The sequence below is a fragment of the Lepisma saccharinum genome, chromosome 2, assembly GCF_977018435.1.
Source record: "Lepisma saccharinum chromosome 2, izLepSacc3.1, whole genome shotgun sequence".
Lineage (NCBI taxonomy): Eukaryota > Metazoa > Arthropoda > Insecta > Zygentoma > Lepismatidae > Lepisma > Lepisma saccharinum.
In genome coordinates, this window is record NC_139230.1 from 85,590,422 (window position 1) to 85,606,300 (window position 15,879).

The 15,879-nt window shown below is 35.8% G+C and overlaps 1 protein-coding gene across 5 annotated transcripts in view; it reads left to right on the top strand.

Annotated features, from left to right (window-relative positions):
• Positions 1–15,879, top strand: part of cos (kinesin-like protein costa) — a 181,767-nt gene that overhangs the window by 142,552 nt on the left and 23,336 nt on the right. For all 5 annotated transcript variants that reach the window (XM_083117471.1, XM_083117474.1, XM_083117469.1 and 2 more), the window contains 3 exons: positions 35–220; positions 6,537–6,680; positions 14,887–15,024. In XM_083117471.1, the coding sequence (XP_082973597.1) occupies positions 35–220; positions 6,537–6,680; positions 14,887–15,024 (468 nt within the window). The remainder of the gene's footprint in view (positions 1–34; positions 221–6,536; positions 6,681–14,886; positions 15,025–15,879) is intronic.

Sequence of the window (15,879 nt, forward strand, 5' to 3'; positions counted from 1 at the left end):
GAATCTCTTCATCAGTTCTATCTTTATTTTTCAGTCTGGCAGTGAACTTAACTCAAGAATATTCCATGTGAATGGCATAATAAAAGAGAAATCAGCAAGTTTGGAAAGATCAAAAGGTTTGGATGAGCAAAATGCTGTTCGACATGAAATTCAAAACCTCAGGCTTACTAAAGAATGCCTGATGAAGCAACGGTATGAACTAGATGAGAAGTTTCAACAGGTAAGAATTGTTTGCACCTACTTATTGTAGGAGACTAAGAAAAGTAAGAATATTATAAAATCAAATTTTCAAAGTATGAATACAGACTGAAATTGACATCTATGAAACTTTTGGAAGGCTATCCTCCAGGCTTGATTATGGTGTGTTTCTTCTTGACACCCATCAATTATTACTTGTAGTTTCTGTTTCCTTTTAGTAGTAAGCCAGTTACATTTGTTTCATACACTCAATTGTAGTGGCAGTAACTGCTAAGTAAAATTAGATTTTTCAGTGGTAAGATATAAACAATTCTGAGATATGCATATAATTACAGTGTTACATTTTTTAGAGGATAGTAAATAACAAAAATGTAAAATGCAGCAAGACAATCAATTTTGGAGCATATCCTGACTTAAAAGGATTTTTTAAAAAAATCAAGATGTGCATTGAAAAAGTGTCACATAAGTGACCTTTTGTTGTGATTAGGGGCAGAGGATGATCACTTTCAGATGCCTCTTAGGTTCAGTGAACGTTTACTGTTAAATTTATGCATCTGAAGAGATGAGGATCTCGATTATTAACTCTGTTAAGTGGAGATTTGTTTGGTAAGGTGTGATTTCTCAATGCTAGATGTCAAGGGAGCAATCATTTTTATAGTCTGTAATCAAGGTATCTCAGGTTTGATTCACAATGGAGTCGCATGTAGAATGGTTCAGATATTATTTTATGATCTGTCCTGATTTGCCTATCATCATAAAATGGAGTCAAAGGAAGTTTTGACAAACTTTTGCAATTTTAGACACTGAAAAAAGGAGATCATTATAAACTCCGGATGTTGTTTGACAATTTATTATCAGATTAGGAGTCTTGTGGGTAATCACCCCCTCCACCCCTCCCCTTAGTTTGCCCATGGTAAAAATCTAATGTAACATTTAGTTTCTATATAAATATAATTTTTTGTTTGTTGTTTTAAATCAGCCCCTGTACACCTGTTCCACACGTTGAGCTGTGGCTAAGTTACCACTTTAAACTTTGTGCAATTCTAGTTCTGACTAGCTATTCTGAGCATAAAGTGGACTTTAAAAAACAACTTTGTCTCTTTGCTAGCTCAGTGCTTTCCTTCCTGTAGAACTCTAATGGTTCAAGGCACTGTTGTTAAAGGTCCTGGAATTTTAAATAAATTCAATTCCGGTCCAGGAGAGAAAATCAGCAAACGTAAAGGGGTTATGGACTGCAAAGAACCTTTTTATCTGTAAAGTATTTTAATTCGGTCCAGGAACCTTTTTTTTTTTTTCAGATGAATTTAAATACGGTCTAAGAATCTTTTTTACAGGATGAATTTAAATCCAGTCCAAGAACCTTTTTTTCTGGGTCAATTTAAATATGGTCCAGGAACCTTTTTTTGGCTCAATTTATATACGCTCCAGGAACCTTTTTTCCAGATCAATTTAAATATGGTCCAGGAACCTCTTTTTCCAGATCAATTTAAATATGGTCCAGGAACCTTTTTTCCAGACCAATTTAAATATGGTCCAGTAACCTTTTTTTGGCTCAATTTATATACGCTCCAGGAACCTTTTTTCCAGATCAATTTAAATATGGTCCAGGAACCTCTTTTTCCAGATCAATTTAAATATGGTCCAGGAACCTTTTTTCCAGACCAATTTAAATATGGTCCAGGAACCTTTTTTCCAGACCAATTTAAATATGGTCCAGTAACCTTTTTTTGGCTCAATTTATATATGCTCCAGGAACCTTTTTTTCAAGATCAATTTAAATATGGTCCAGGAACCTTTTTTCCAGACCAATTTAAATATGGTCCAGGAACCTTTTTTCCAGACCAATTTGAATATGATCCAGTAACCTTTTTTCCAGATCAATTTAAATACAGTCCAGGAACCTTTATTCAATGAAACAATACACAACTTGGACCAAATTTAAATTGTGCAAGAAAAATCAGATGCACGATCCTGCAGCGGAACCCAATAGAACCCATTAGAATTTATGGGTTTCTGGACCTTTAACAACCGTGGTTCAAGAAGTTTATTTGTGTAGTGATAAGCAGTAAAATAAGAGTTATGGTATTGATTAATGAAAGGCAGCACATGATCAGAAAGTGTGAATGAGGGGAAGGGGAAAATGATACCACACTTTTAACATACCCACACATAGGCGGATCTAGATTTTTTTTTCTGGGAGGGGCACGTAATATGCTATAAGCATATGATAAGATGAAACAATGGAAATATAATGTGCAGATTTTCCCACATATTGAAAACAGCCTAAAATATGTACACACACAATTCACATCAAGGTAATTACAAAAGTTTGTTTTAGATACACTGTACAATGTACGTACTTCCACCAGGAAACAAACTCAAGGATTATAAGGTGACAGCATTAGTAGATTTTTGTTTGTATAAAAATTTCCTCAGAAAGGGACAAACTCGAGAATTCCTTTTCTGAAGCGAAACTACCACAAACATGTGAAATATTTGACCTAGAATGCTCTATATACTTTTTATGAGCGATTTGATGAAGATGAAAAATTTGCCGATGCCGATGTACTCACCGATATTTTTTTGGAACCGATACTGATGCCGGTATTTAACCGATTCTGATACATAAGACTATATAATGGAAATGGAATGTTATTTTGAGCATGACAAAATTAAATTTGCTTCAAACACTTATATTTGCATATTATACACATACATATGTATTTTCAGAGATTTAACATTAGTACACAAGCAGTTCTTTGAAATGCAAAATGAATTCCTGTTCTTAATATTGGATATTTAATCCTGGCAGATTCAACTTCAGAAACACGAGTTTTTGAAGCACTTCCGGAAGTAACCTACTTCTTCTCTTATCACAAATCTGTCCAGCAACACTGAACACTCGTCCACTGACCACTGATGCAGCAGGTATGCTCAAGTATTTTCACACCACTTGCTTCAGCTTTGGATACTCATTTTTGAATTTCCAATACAACAGCGGATCCTGTTCACGTGGAATGGTCTGTTCAGCAATGTACTGTTCCATTTCTGATTTTGAGGTAGGTTGATCCTCTGAATGAGAGTTTGCAATAATTTTATCACAAAAACTCCACAGTGATGAAGATCCAGTTTGTACACTTGTATTGATGGTTTCTGCTTGTGTGCTAGGTTGCATTTCAGAGAAACCTTCAATTTCATTCATTAGGCAACACACTTCCCTATTTGCGGCTACTGAAGATGAAAACAGCCTGAAATAATAAAACAGAATTTTGTCAAGGGAAAATGGATTACTCTTCTGATGATGGGGGGAAAAATAGAAGGTTAATAGTGTTAAACTGATTTTGGCATCTTTCATTCTGCTGAATATAATTCATATTCAGAATTTTTATTTTAAATTCAGTTTGTGCACACATGGACTAATCAGGAAATGGCGAGTGGCCGACTCTACACCCTCAAAAATTTAAACTACTTTGAATTTAATGTACAGATGTCAGTGTTTTAAAAGGGCTGAAACTTGAATCAAGATGTGGAAGCTACACATAAGCTACACATAAGCACATAAGCCCTGAAATGTGATCAGTTAGCATTCAATTTCGTGTATCCCAGACCACTTTCTCCACTTTTTTAAATAGGATTTAAAAAATTACTTATAGATATGTAAATAAATGCAGGTATTGCTTACAAAATTGAATTTATACTGAAGAGAAAGAAAAATTATACCTACCTTGTTTTGTATTTAGGATTCAAGCATGTTGCTACCAAATAATGGTCTGTTGCTTCCAAGTGGGAAAAACCAAGAATTCATTGAATGCATCATTTCACTCATCATGACCTTCTTGCTTCTGCACTGTTTGAATGTTTGAAGTGCTTGGCTAATTGATGTGTCATGGAAATAACATCAGCAATAGAAGCTTTTTCAGAGCTTAAGAAAAGAGTATCCTCATGAAAGTAGCGCAAAACTGACACCATGTTTTCAGCTAGTGTCCATCCTGTGATGTTAATTCTGCAGGAGTCATTCCACATCTAATCAATGCAAAAAACTAAGATTTTGTCACCCACCATCTCTGATTTCGATGAAATTTGGTACACAGCCTTCCCTTATGGTTGAATGAAACCCCCTAAATTTTTTCACTCTATCTCAAACTGTTTTCATTTTATAGCACTTTCAAATGTCATTAAATCAGTGTTGTCTGTCACTCTTGAGACCCTCAACACAAGATACCCTTGCTTACATTTTATTTATTTTCTCCATAACCAATGATCAGATTTCTTTGAAATTTTACACAAAGTTCAATGAAATAATGAGGATTTCGGAAAATAATACATCAGCACTCAAAAAATTTTACAAAAGCCTATAAAAGGACTAATAATGGACTTGTAGCCTAATTTTTGTGGTGGGAAACTAGGTTGCGACCACCTGAATTTTCAGCATGTGGGATTGATGGAACCAAACATTTTTGATGTTGAAAATCATTGCAAAGACATTCAGAATGAAAGTCATAATTTCCCCACTAAAATGCTGAAAACATTGAGAAATAGCTACTTTTAATCTTGACCATTAGGAATTATACTGAAATTTTTCCTATATCAGGATCCTGCACACCCCTAGTTTCTGATATAAAAATTAATTTCTAGGACTATGCGAAATCTCAAAAAGTCTGTACCAGGATCGGAAAGAAAATTACCCATTCTGATTTTGTCTTTTCAGGATCCCGAGCTGTGAGCAAATTCCGATTTGTCATGTTTCAAACTGATTAATTCTCCATATTTTCTCCATTGTAAGTGTCTGTAACTTCATGGAAATTGTTAGTTTTTTTTTATTCCAGAAATGTAAAATCAATCACTTCAGAGGAAAAGGCCATCTACAATTCGAGATTTCTAGTAACTTGGCCAGGAAATTGCAATTTTTCCTATCTCGAATGTCAGGATTAAAAAAAATCCCATCCCAATGCCATTCCGACCAAAACATTTCTGTCCCACACATCCCTACTAATTGCAGGATATTTCCGATAGTCAAAGTGCAGAAAACATAAAAAATTAGCCACTTTTAAATTCGATCAGTGGACAATTTCTGACTCTTCGGGATCCCAAAATGTTGGAAAATTATTTCCTGAAGTCTGGATCGGGAATTTCTTTTCCAATCCATGAATAGATTTTTCTGAATCACACACATGCTGATCAAGAATCACATGAAGAGTTTGAGACAAACACCGATATTACACTTTATCTGGCACCAATGGTAACTTGACTGAAGTTAGTAACACTGATGACATACACGCTGTGCATTATCCTTTTGCTTCTTTTGGTATGCGTACTGTAGTAATGTATATTAAAATTATATTATATCACTCAAATAGTGATAAATATATTTTAGTTGTCGGTGCAAATAAAATTTGGCTTAGCATTTGCTGATAGTCCCACCGGAAACACATTAATCCTATTAAAATGGAAGAAAGAACTGTACATACATCGAAACACTCGGAAGCAAGTTGGTATGAGATTTTGAATATGTCCATCACCGGTATTGTACTTTTAGTTGGGGTTCTGTTGTTTATATGAACATTATAACCACAGTCTTGGATTTAACTCAATTTAACCTAATTTTCAATAAATCTTACAAAATTTAAATATTATACTTTTCCCGATACTGATGCCAATGTGTCAATTTTGGCTGATATTCTTACATTGGTAATCGGCTTCATCACTTTTTATAATACTTCTTGCTCCCTTTTGGGAGTGGCACATTATCCCTTGCCCCTCCTGCTAAATCCACCAATGTACCCACATATATTTAGAGAATGTATCATAATGGCTTGAATTATACTCCAAAATGTACTGATACTGTACTGTACTTGTTCCAATGTTCTTCACTTTACCGATATGATTGTGTAAATGTCTGCAAAGGCAAGATTCACTACATGCAATGATGGGATCATGGCCACCATTTCTAACCCAGATGCAATAAAAATAAAATGTTATAATAGGCAAAATCATACACAAAAGTTAAATTTCTCACAAATGATTGAGCAGCTATTTAATTCAAAATTGGACTACTTCATTTGGATTGACTTGATAAAATTTGTTTTAGGTACACCTTTTACTCAGATAATCTAATCAGGACTGGAACTACAGTGTGGGATCTGAAGCACTGAATTGTAATTGTTTTCCTACTGGAAATCAAACTCTACCTACAGGATGACTTTGTTAACCATTATGCTCTTAGGTACATCTGTAATTTTTTTAAAATAAAGGTATTCTGTGCATGCTGCTGTGTATTGCATTTAGATCTAAGCTGTTTCCACATGTCTATATTATATTATTTTTACTAAATGTTTTAGGAGCAGGCCCTAACGACTGCAGAGGAAAGAAAGTTACTTGAACTAGATGAAGCAATAGAGGCAGTGGATGCTGCTATTGAGTTTAAGAATGAACTAATATGTGGAAGAAAAGAAGCATTGAGTTCTAAAAATATAGATGAAAAGGTTAGTGCTCTTTGATGAATGTCACACTCAATCTTAGCCATTGACATATACAAAAATTGGTATTCTCAATAATGAATTTGGTAAAAGTAACATACACTTTTCTTGTTACCTTGTGATTTGTCATGCACAGGAGATGTACCTATGTAGAAATTTCATTTAAAAAAACCACAGGTGAAATAGCAACAGCAAAAAATCTGGCAAAATCATGGCTGGCTCAGTGGTAGAGAAATGGCATGGTATGCCAGAGACCCAGGTTTGAGTCCTGGTTGATCTTGCATTTTTTGTTGAAATTTCTACACTTGTTACCTTTCCGCTCCTTTTGCCTCATAGTATCATCATGGTCTCCATCCACTGTTTCCATTCTTCCCTGTTCCAGACCATCCTCTTCATCTCTTGGAGTGTCTTACTTCTTTTTCTTCTGATCTCTTTGATTATGTCCTCAGAGGTTTTTTTTTCTTCTACTCCTAGGCTGTCTTCCCTCCAGTCTTGCCCCAAGACACTGAGATACTGCTTAGGTATCCTTTTATCTCCTGGTTGGGTTATGTAACAAAAGCACTTCAGTTGTATTTTTGATGAGTTTGAGTCAGTTAACATGTGTTCTACTTTCCTTTTCGTTTAATTTCTTATTTTATATATGCATATCTTCTTGTCTTTTTCTACTATTTTACAATAGTACTTCAAGCCTACTGCCATTATTTTACTAATTTTCTTTCCTTCTGTTGACCAACCTTCACTATCCTACAGTAATAATGGTCATTTAAGATTGGTCCTAGTTCTAATTTCACATTTTCCAAATACCTGATTTAGTTCATAATATGCATTATTTGCATCTTACACATGATATGAAACTTCCGTTTCTCATTCTGATTGAACATTAATCCCAGGCACCCATACCTTGAAAACCTGCTGCAGTTTCTTTGTATCACAGTATATTTCAGTTTCCTACTTCTGTTATGCAACCTTCATCAAATTATTCTTGCTTTCAATCAACACCAAACCCTTTTCAATTAATGTTTATTATTTTACTGTTCTTTTCAACTGGTTCATGCTGAGGTAAAAACCACCACAGTTCTGGCAAACGAGAATGTGTATCAGATTTACTTGGGCAAAACCTCGACCCTCACTGAACCTCAGAATCAACAGTCACCAAAACTCTTGATTTCACCATTACCAGCCATGGCACTAAACTGTAATGACTGTTTCCAAGTACCCATTATCCACCATCATCATTAGGGAGACAAATTTATGGTAAATGAAAACTGAGGAGAGCGGTAAATAAAACGTTAGATCAGCGGTATATACCAGCGGTGTAAAAAAAAATGGTACACACTTTTTCATTATGAGAGGAAACAACATACAAAAGAGCTATAAATTGATAAACTACTTCATTTTTATATACTGTTCACATACACAAGTACTTATCTGTCCAACCAAAAAGAAAACATCAACACAAAATCACTTCATTTCTAAATTGCATATCTTAAGTGATTTAGTCATTGTATGTATTTAAAAGATATCCTTGCTGTCCAACAAATAAAATAATCACTACTGCACATACACAAACACATGTTGAAAATCACATAATGATAAACAAAATTCATTCATGACTGAACACAAATGACACCATTGTTTCCCTTGATGTGCGGGAACATACTAATATTATCGCTGCTACAGCTAGCAAGTTCAATGAAACTGGAAGAGTAGACATTGGGGGGAAGAAAGGAATGCAGCTTGACAGGGAGCGAAGTTTTCGAACTGAGATTATGTGCGTGGGAAATCCCAATTTGCAGCATCTTCCTGATGTGATCGGAGATAAAACGTTCTTCAGCTGCAAGTGGTAGGAAACTTTAGGCAAACGTTTCGTTACAAATCACCAGTTTGCGCGCACAACCTCGATTGCCAGTTTTTGCATGTTTTCTACTTAATTTGATGATATTTCATGGTGATTTCGCGAAATAGCGTTCATTTCGTGGAAAAGCACACTTTTCACATTACTTTGCGAATAAAACTCATGCATATTTCATCATTGGGGGTGTAGTTACGTGCAGAATGTTCAAAATTGCATCTTTTTTTCACATTTTGCGATTTCGCACATCGCGAAAATTCAATGTCCTTAATCATCATACATCATTTCAGAAACACTGGGAAAGATATCCATCCCACCTAACCCACCCACCATCCAGCAAACACTGGTGAAAGCACATTTGCTTCTAACTCATGTTGTTATCTTTATCCATTGTCTGGCTACATGGAAGTACGACACCATCCTTTTTTTTTCTTCATTGAAAATGCAGTCTGGCTCCAAAATATAGAAATTTCATTTTATGTATTAAGCACTTAAAGTTTCCTCCCTTCTCCCATTTTACATCAGTCTGTAGATATTGCAATACTTTCATATATATCATATTTGGGCCTTACATAGTAATGTAGGGACTTGTTATTTAGAATTGTAATTGCATGGAGTAGTTTCCCTCCATGTATGGGTTTTAGGTTGACAGTATTGCTTATTAGGCTCTATAATACAAGATGACCTAGTGCATGGTGATAACACATGCCAATCATTCAACTATGAGTGTGCAAAGGTGGGAGACTCGAACAATTACAAGCAAAAAAAAGAGTTGTCCCATGTACGACTCTAGTATGCATAGATATTTTTTCTAATGTTGATTCTGAAAACAAAGGATGGACTGGTATTAGATTTTTACTGATGGTGGTAAAGTACCAAAATTTTCCAATAGCAATAATCAATATTCTGCCAATCTGATAAAATTGCAAACATTCCACGAAGAATCCAAATGATTTATTCATGATGGTTGAGGTAAACGCGGTTTAAAATTACTTACGTGAAATTTAGAAAATTTCGCACTTCCGCATTGCACAGTTTAATGGTTAAATCCTATTAATTTCGAAGATCCACTGTCTTCATTCAAAAAAGGGTACGGCGTTTGAAGCGGAGATGGTACCGCGTCACTGCATTGTTTGTTCCCGGGCGGCGGTAGTTGTGATTTCTCCCGTTCGGCAGCACTGGCGTGCTCATCTTGGTTTGCGTCGTCTGCTTCCTGTTGTCAGGTTGCGTTGTCAGTTGTCCTCAGAAAGATCCCCGACCTGAAAAAGAAAAGATGCGGTGCACATACTCGATCCCCCTCCAGCCACGCGGGGAACAGGAACAGCACATTGCCGAGCAGCACAGCCCAGCCCCCCAACCCCCAACTGTTTAATATAATAACCCACCACAACAAGACTCTAGGGAATTCGGAGCAGTGATGAATTCAGTGGGTGAGCCGGGGGAAGGCAGAAATCCCCCCGAAAATTTCAATAACCTGGTACAACATTCAGACAATAGCTAAGAACTTTGGCAATTATTTTCACTTTGGGTTTCTTTCATTTACTTTTATTTAACATAGAACATACTTTTCTGTCTTTTTCAAAATTTAATAAGCACTGATTCAATCCTCTTTGTAATTAAATTTCAAAATAATGAATTAATTATTATCGTCCGGCATTGAAACTCAACACAATGGACACATGTATAGAGCATCAGGGCTGGTGTAATGTACGTTTCTAATGTAACAAATTTCAACTTTTTGTATTTTAATGATTAGTCAGTCAACAGTTTGCTGTGGAATAATGATGATGTGCTTTTGCAGTTTTATCGAAATTTTCACTTAATAAAATTTAATTACATATCAGAGGTAAGCGGCAATTTAATAATATTAGTATTTTTAAACAGTGCTATAATTTGTTGCCTATGACATCTCCCCTGGGAAGTTTGATATCCTCCCCTCCCCCTTGAAGGAAAGTGGCTGGATTCAACACTGGTTTGGGGTCCCACAATGTTTGTTGTGAACAACATGTTCCTTTTTTCCTTTTAAGAAAATGAAATTAGTGCAAATAATTGCATGGTACTGTTAGCTACATGTGATTGATTGAAATAGGTTTTTCTGCCACTTTTAACTAATCGCTGCAATGAGTGATGACATGATGAAATTGATGAAGGGACACTTACAAAGAACACCCATGCCCAGGCCAGGATTATAACTCAGGGGCCCCTGGTGGCATAGCGTGCTATGCTAACCACTCCACCATGGAGGCTCGGATATGTTTATTTGTTGTTATGTTTATTATTGCTTGGTAGACACTTGCTACACTTATGCATCATTCTCAAACATATTTCTCTCTCCTAGTTATAGAGCATGTATTTACCAGGGTTGCTATGCGACTGGAAAACCGGGAAAAGTCAGGGAATTTGGTTGGTCAGGGAATAGTCAGGGAATTTTGCATATTTTCTGGAATTTACGTGCATTTTGGAGTTGCAGGAGAACCAGTTATAAAAAAGGAGGAACGGTTCATTTCCACTTCCGAATTCTGTTCTTGTGGTTCCAGTCCCCCCAAAAGATTCAGTTCAGAAACTTGTTCCTCTAGCCATTATGACTTGTAGTCTGTTACATATAAAATTATGGTTCCTTCGCATTTTGATTCTATATTTATTCACTCTCAGATCTAGGTTCTTGGATCCGTTCATTTTGCAACTCGTTCTTGTGAACCTGTTCAAGACCGGAATTTGGAAAGGCGCGAGATTTTTCCTTAAAAATCAAGCTACTCAAGACGAAACCTACGCACTAGCCATCATTTCTTGCAGAAAAAATGTTGCTTTAGCTTTGTGTGTGGTGAGGAAATTTTCTTTCTTCAAGAACACACCCGTTCGGAACCCGTTCTCTTTTGGTATGTGAAGTGGAGCAGGTTGGTGTTTGGACAGTTCATTGGTTTTGGATCTGCAATAAAGCTTGAAGAGCAGAATTTCACATAACTGGCTGTGGTTGACGTCACACTGGATGGGTGCGGATGCTGAGTAAAAACAAAGGGACTCACTACTTCGTTCCCCCCGTGAACCCATTCTGTGAATTTGAGTCCTTCGTTTGCGACCCGTTCAGAAGCAACCTGATCAACTAGTTCATTTGCTCATTGTCGTAGTTTTTACGTTGCAGAGATGTGTTACACCCGAGAAATTAGTGATTTTATGCAGTATCAGTGACATCATTATTCGAATATGCACGTGTTTTGTGCATGTAGAATGAATTTATTTTATAAAAACTGGTGCGAAATAGAGGAATTAAACCTACGCTGGTCACACATCGTTGTTAGGTTAGGAATGTTGGTTTGATGCCGATAGTAATTTTACATATTTTTTGCATGTAGAATGAAATTATGCTGAAAAGTGGTGAAAATGGTCCCAATTTCCTTTTGTTTTATTACGATTTCACCATGCTACAAATGCAACTTTTACATGGTTCTATTTCGATTTATGTCTGTTAACACATACTGCAGAGTTTTAGTGATTACTTAAGATTTTGTCAATATATGCTTTTGTGGTTAGGTTAAAAAGGTCAGGTTTGGTTGTCTTAGAATTAAGATAAAGACCCTGAATGCAGTCTACTAAGGTTTCGATTTATTTCTACATTCATTCCCACTAGTTAATGATACTTACTGTCGCTTGTCAACCAGAGAATACCTTGTCCGTGGGAAGCGTGTAAGATTGTGTAAGGTCATTTTGAAGTTGTTTTTTTTCAACATAAATAACTTTTTCGAACCCAAATAGTGCTCATTATTTTAAGGAAGGTTCAAATTTCGTGTCACAATGATTGCCAAAATTCTATGATAATTAGTCTTCCTGCTAGGAAAATTTGAATATAAAATCATAAAACATTTGGAACTGTTACCTTTTAATAGACCGATTTCGATGTTTTCCATAATATAAAATTGGTTCCAGCACGTGGAAAACTCAAATAATGGAGATATTTGATTCCAAAGTATGGCCCACGTATATATTTTTTTATGTGTATGGTTGGTCACCGGCCCCATTCACGTTCTAAATTTCCGAAATATGTACTATATTCAATAAATTAAAAAATATAATCATTAAATTTATTGCATATTTTCTAAAGGTACATGACCTAATTTTCTGTTGTTTCTCATTTGTATTGATATAATTGAGGTTGTATACAGGTTACATTGTAAAGCCTTGATATATGCCACATTTTTTTATTGATTTTTTTACATCACCTTAATTGTATTGACTTAGTGAAAATGGGGAAGTGCGATAGTTATTTATTTTCATTGAATAGCATTATATTAATCACTTGGTAAATTTTCAGCTAATAACTGTGTATATATCTATTCATAATAATTAACGTGCCTGCATCTTTAATTGAAAAACACGAGGTTCAAAAGCAAAAATCATGATGACAAACATGTCTGGAAAAATTTCATTTCTGGTCTGGAAAACCTGTAAAAGTCAGGGAATTTCATAATCAAAAAATCGTAGCTACCCTGATTTACACAATTTTCTCAATTTTTACCCATTCAAAATTAACGCTATTTTGGTGATGAAACAAACATAATGTTTGATGCGAAAAAATGATGTTGCACCAGAAGGTTCTTCACCCCTTGCAACTTTACATATCTTTCCCCACCTAACAGTAAATCTACATGAACATAAGAATAAATGCCCACACCTCCCTCTGATGCCTAAAATAAAAAATAAAAAATTAAGGAACCAATCAGATGGCCATCCACCCTCTCTTCCCTCGAGAGAATTGCTAACACCTCCACTAGCCTCAAGACACCAATATATCCATTTAACACAGATAAAATTGTAAATAAAAAGAAGGTAAGTAAAACTTACTAATGAATTGGTTCTTAATCAGGGCAAAAGACCTCAGTCAAGTTATCGTCCAGAGTGACTTTGCTTATATTATACTTTTGGTAAAGGTTTTCAATGAAAAATTAATGCAAATGTTCCCTTGCATTTCCTGCTGCCAAAACATAACTACTCGAATGCAGGCTCTTCTACTCTAGACAATGATTGTGTCCTCTGACCAAGTCTAAATTTGCAAAGGGTAATGGAGATTAGCTGAGGCACTTGAAATTCCTAGAGCTTTGTCTGACCCACATGCAGCTTTTCACATGGGCAGTACCTTTGTTTGCAGGGTCCCTAAGGAGAGATTAGTACACAAAAATGAGAGAAGGTAGGCAGGGTTTGCTGAAGAATTCTCAAACTGCAACCATGAACTTCTGTGTTCCCGAATATCATGGATGACATGCCGATGCATTGCCTTGGCCTAACGGGAATGAATGAACTTGGTCCTGCAATGGCAAATTACTTCGAGGTGAAATAGTAGTGACAAATTTGACTCGTCAGTACTTGCATTTGAATGTAGGGGGGTTAAAATCTTACAAGTGGTGGGGTTGGGTCCAGGTATGCCTATGCCATGTAATGCAGGTAAGCTATGCAAAGGTTGTGGCAGTATAAATTGCAATTAGGGAAAATTTTAATACAAAAACTGGCACAAGGCAATATACCATCACAAGTCCCAGGTTACAAGCATTAATTAAGGAAGTTGAAATATTCATATTCTTCAAGGAAGAATAGCATATCTGTATTGGTTACTGGCATTGGATTATTTTTTTATTGACACTTAATTGATATTGATAACAATTTCATATTAATCCATTCCTACTACTTGGAACTATTTTAGACATGCTAGATATATCATTTATGCCTGAATAAAAGAAATCAAAAATTGTAAAATCAGCTACAAACTATTTGTTGAAAGTTTGTATTGGTAGAAATGGTAGCAGCTCTACTGATACACCAGCGTAGGCTGAAAATGATAAGAGTACCAATTAATTAGTTGCATTCAAAGAAACTAAAATTTCTGTTGCAACAGCCTTTTGAGCACCAAGTGCTGCCAAATGGTTTTTCCATACATTGGAACATTTGTCAGATCACTGACACTATACTATACATGTACATTGAAGAACATCATACATTGCTTTCTTTGTAATATCTGTTAATGTTTTTTTAGACTTATTCATTAGAAATTTACGTGAATTTAAAATTTACAATGAAATAACTTAATGTTATAATTTGTTTCTCTTAGGGAAAGTTCACACCGAAGTGACAGGAGACATGTGTCACTTGGGAATGAGCCAATCAACAGCAACGTTTCACACCATAGTGGCATGGAGGCCTCACAAGCCTGCATTCGATTGGTGAAATCCTCAAGCAACGTGTGTCAGCCTGTCGCTTGTAGCTTCTGTGTGAATTTTCCCTTAAGGAGACTTGCTTATGCATCATAGATTGTAGCTGATATTTCAATTAATAATAATTGTAAAGCAACTTTTTTTTTTCTATGTTCTGATGTAGAATGAAGATTTCTTGATGGCACGACTGAAAATGTTACCACCTGTGGAAACAAGGACACTTTTGTACAAGTACTTCCAAAAAGTTATAGACCTGAGAGAAGAAGGAAGAAAAATGGATGTACAAGTTGCTGAATTAGAGGTAGGACATACAAGAAATTTGGCATAATTAATGAGAACAGGTTTTAATAACGTACCTCTTGTGTTTATACTTGGAGCTGAAGACATTATACTGGATTTCAGTGTAGGAACCGAGCACTTCGATGTTTCTCGGAATTTTGAAGGAGCGACCTTTCCACTCCTTGCAGGCCATCAACAGGCAGGGTTGGGTGTTGCCGTTGCACCCAAACAATGTTTCCAGCTCGAATAGTTTGTGACCAGATTGAAAAATGACTGATTGTGCAGCGGTAAACCGAATATATGATATGCAAACAGTTACAAGTGGTCTCGAATCAGAGTGCAATAAACTCTAAAATAAGTATCATGATGGTGGGATGCCTACATAGATTATCATATCTCAGGGCAAGTAGTATTATTCGCAGCAAATAGCTATTCTACTATTGAGACAGTCCAAAACATGCAACGTGTTAAAAATGATTATCTTCACAAACTGTACGATTTCTTGAGTAACACATTATTTTTCTCGATTTCGTGAAGATCGATTTTTAGAATCCTTCGTAGCAAACGATGTCTCTGCGATAGTGTTGTTGCCTTGTAGTCAAGGAATCCCGGGCTCGATATCTGGTGAAGGCACATATTGGTTCAGATCACACTTTAAACTGTAGATCCAGTCCCGATTAGCCTTACTGTGGATAAAGTAGACTTAAATCCTGCCTCAATTCCTTAAGAAACCTTTCGGATAATCAAAAATTTAAGCAAGTAAATTCATTTTTGTAATTTTGTGGTAAATTATCATTTTGGGTTATTTTTTGTTCATATGAATGTACCTCGTCCTCATCCGTGGCCGTGCGGTCTAAGGTGCTGTGTTTTGGGCTCC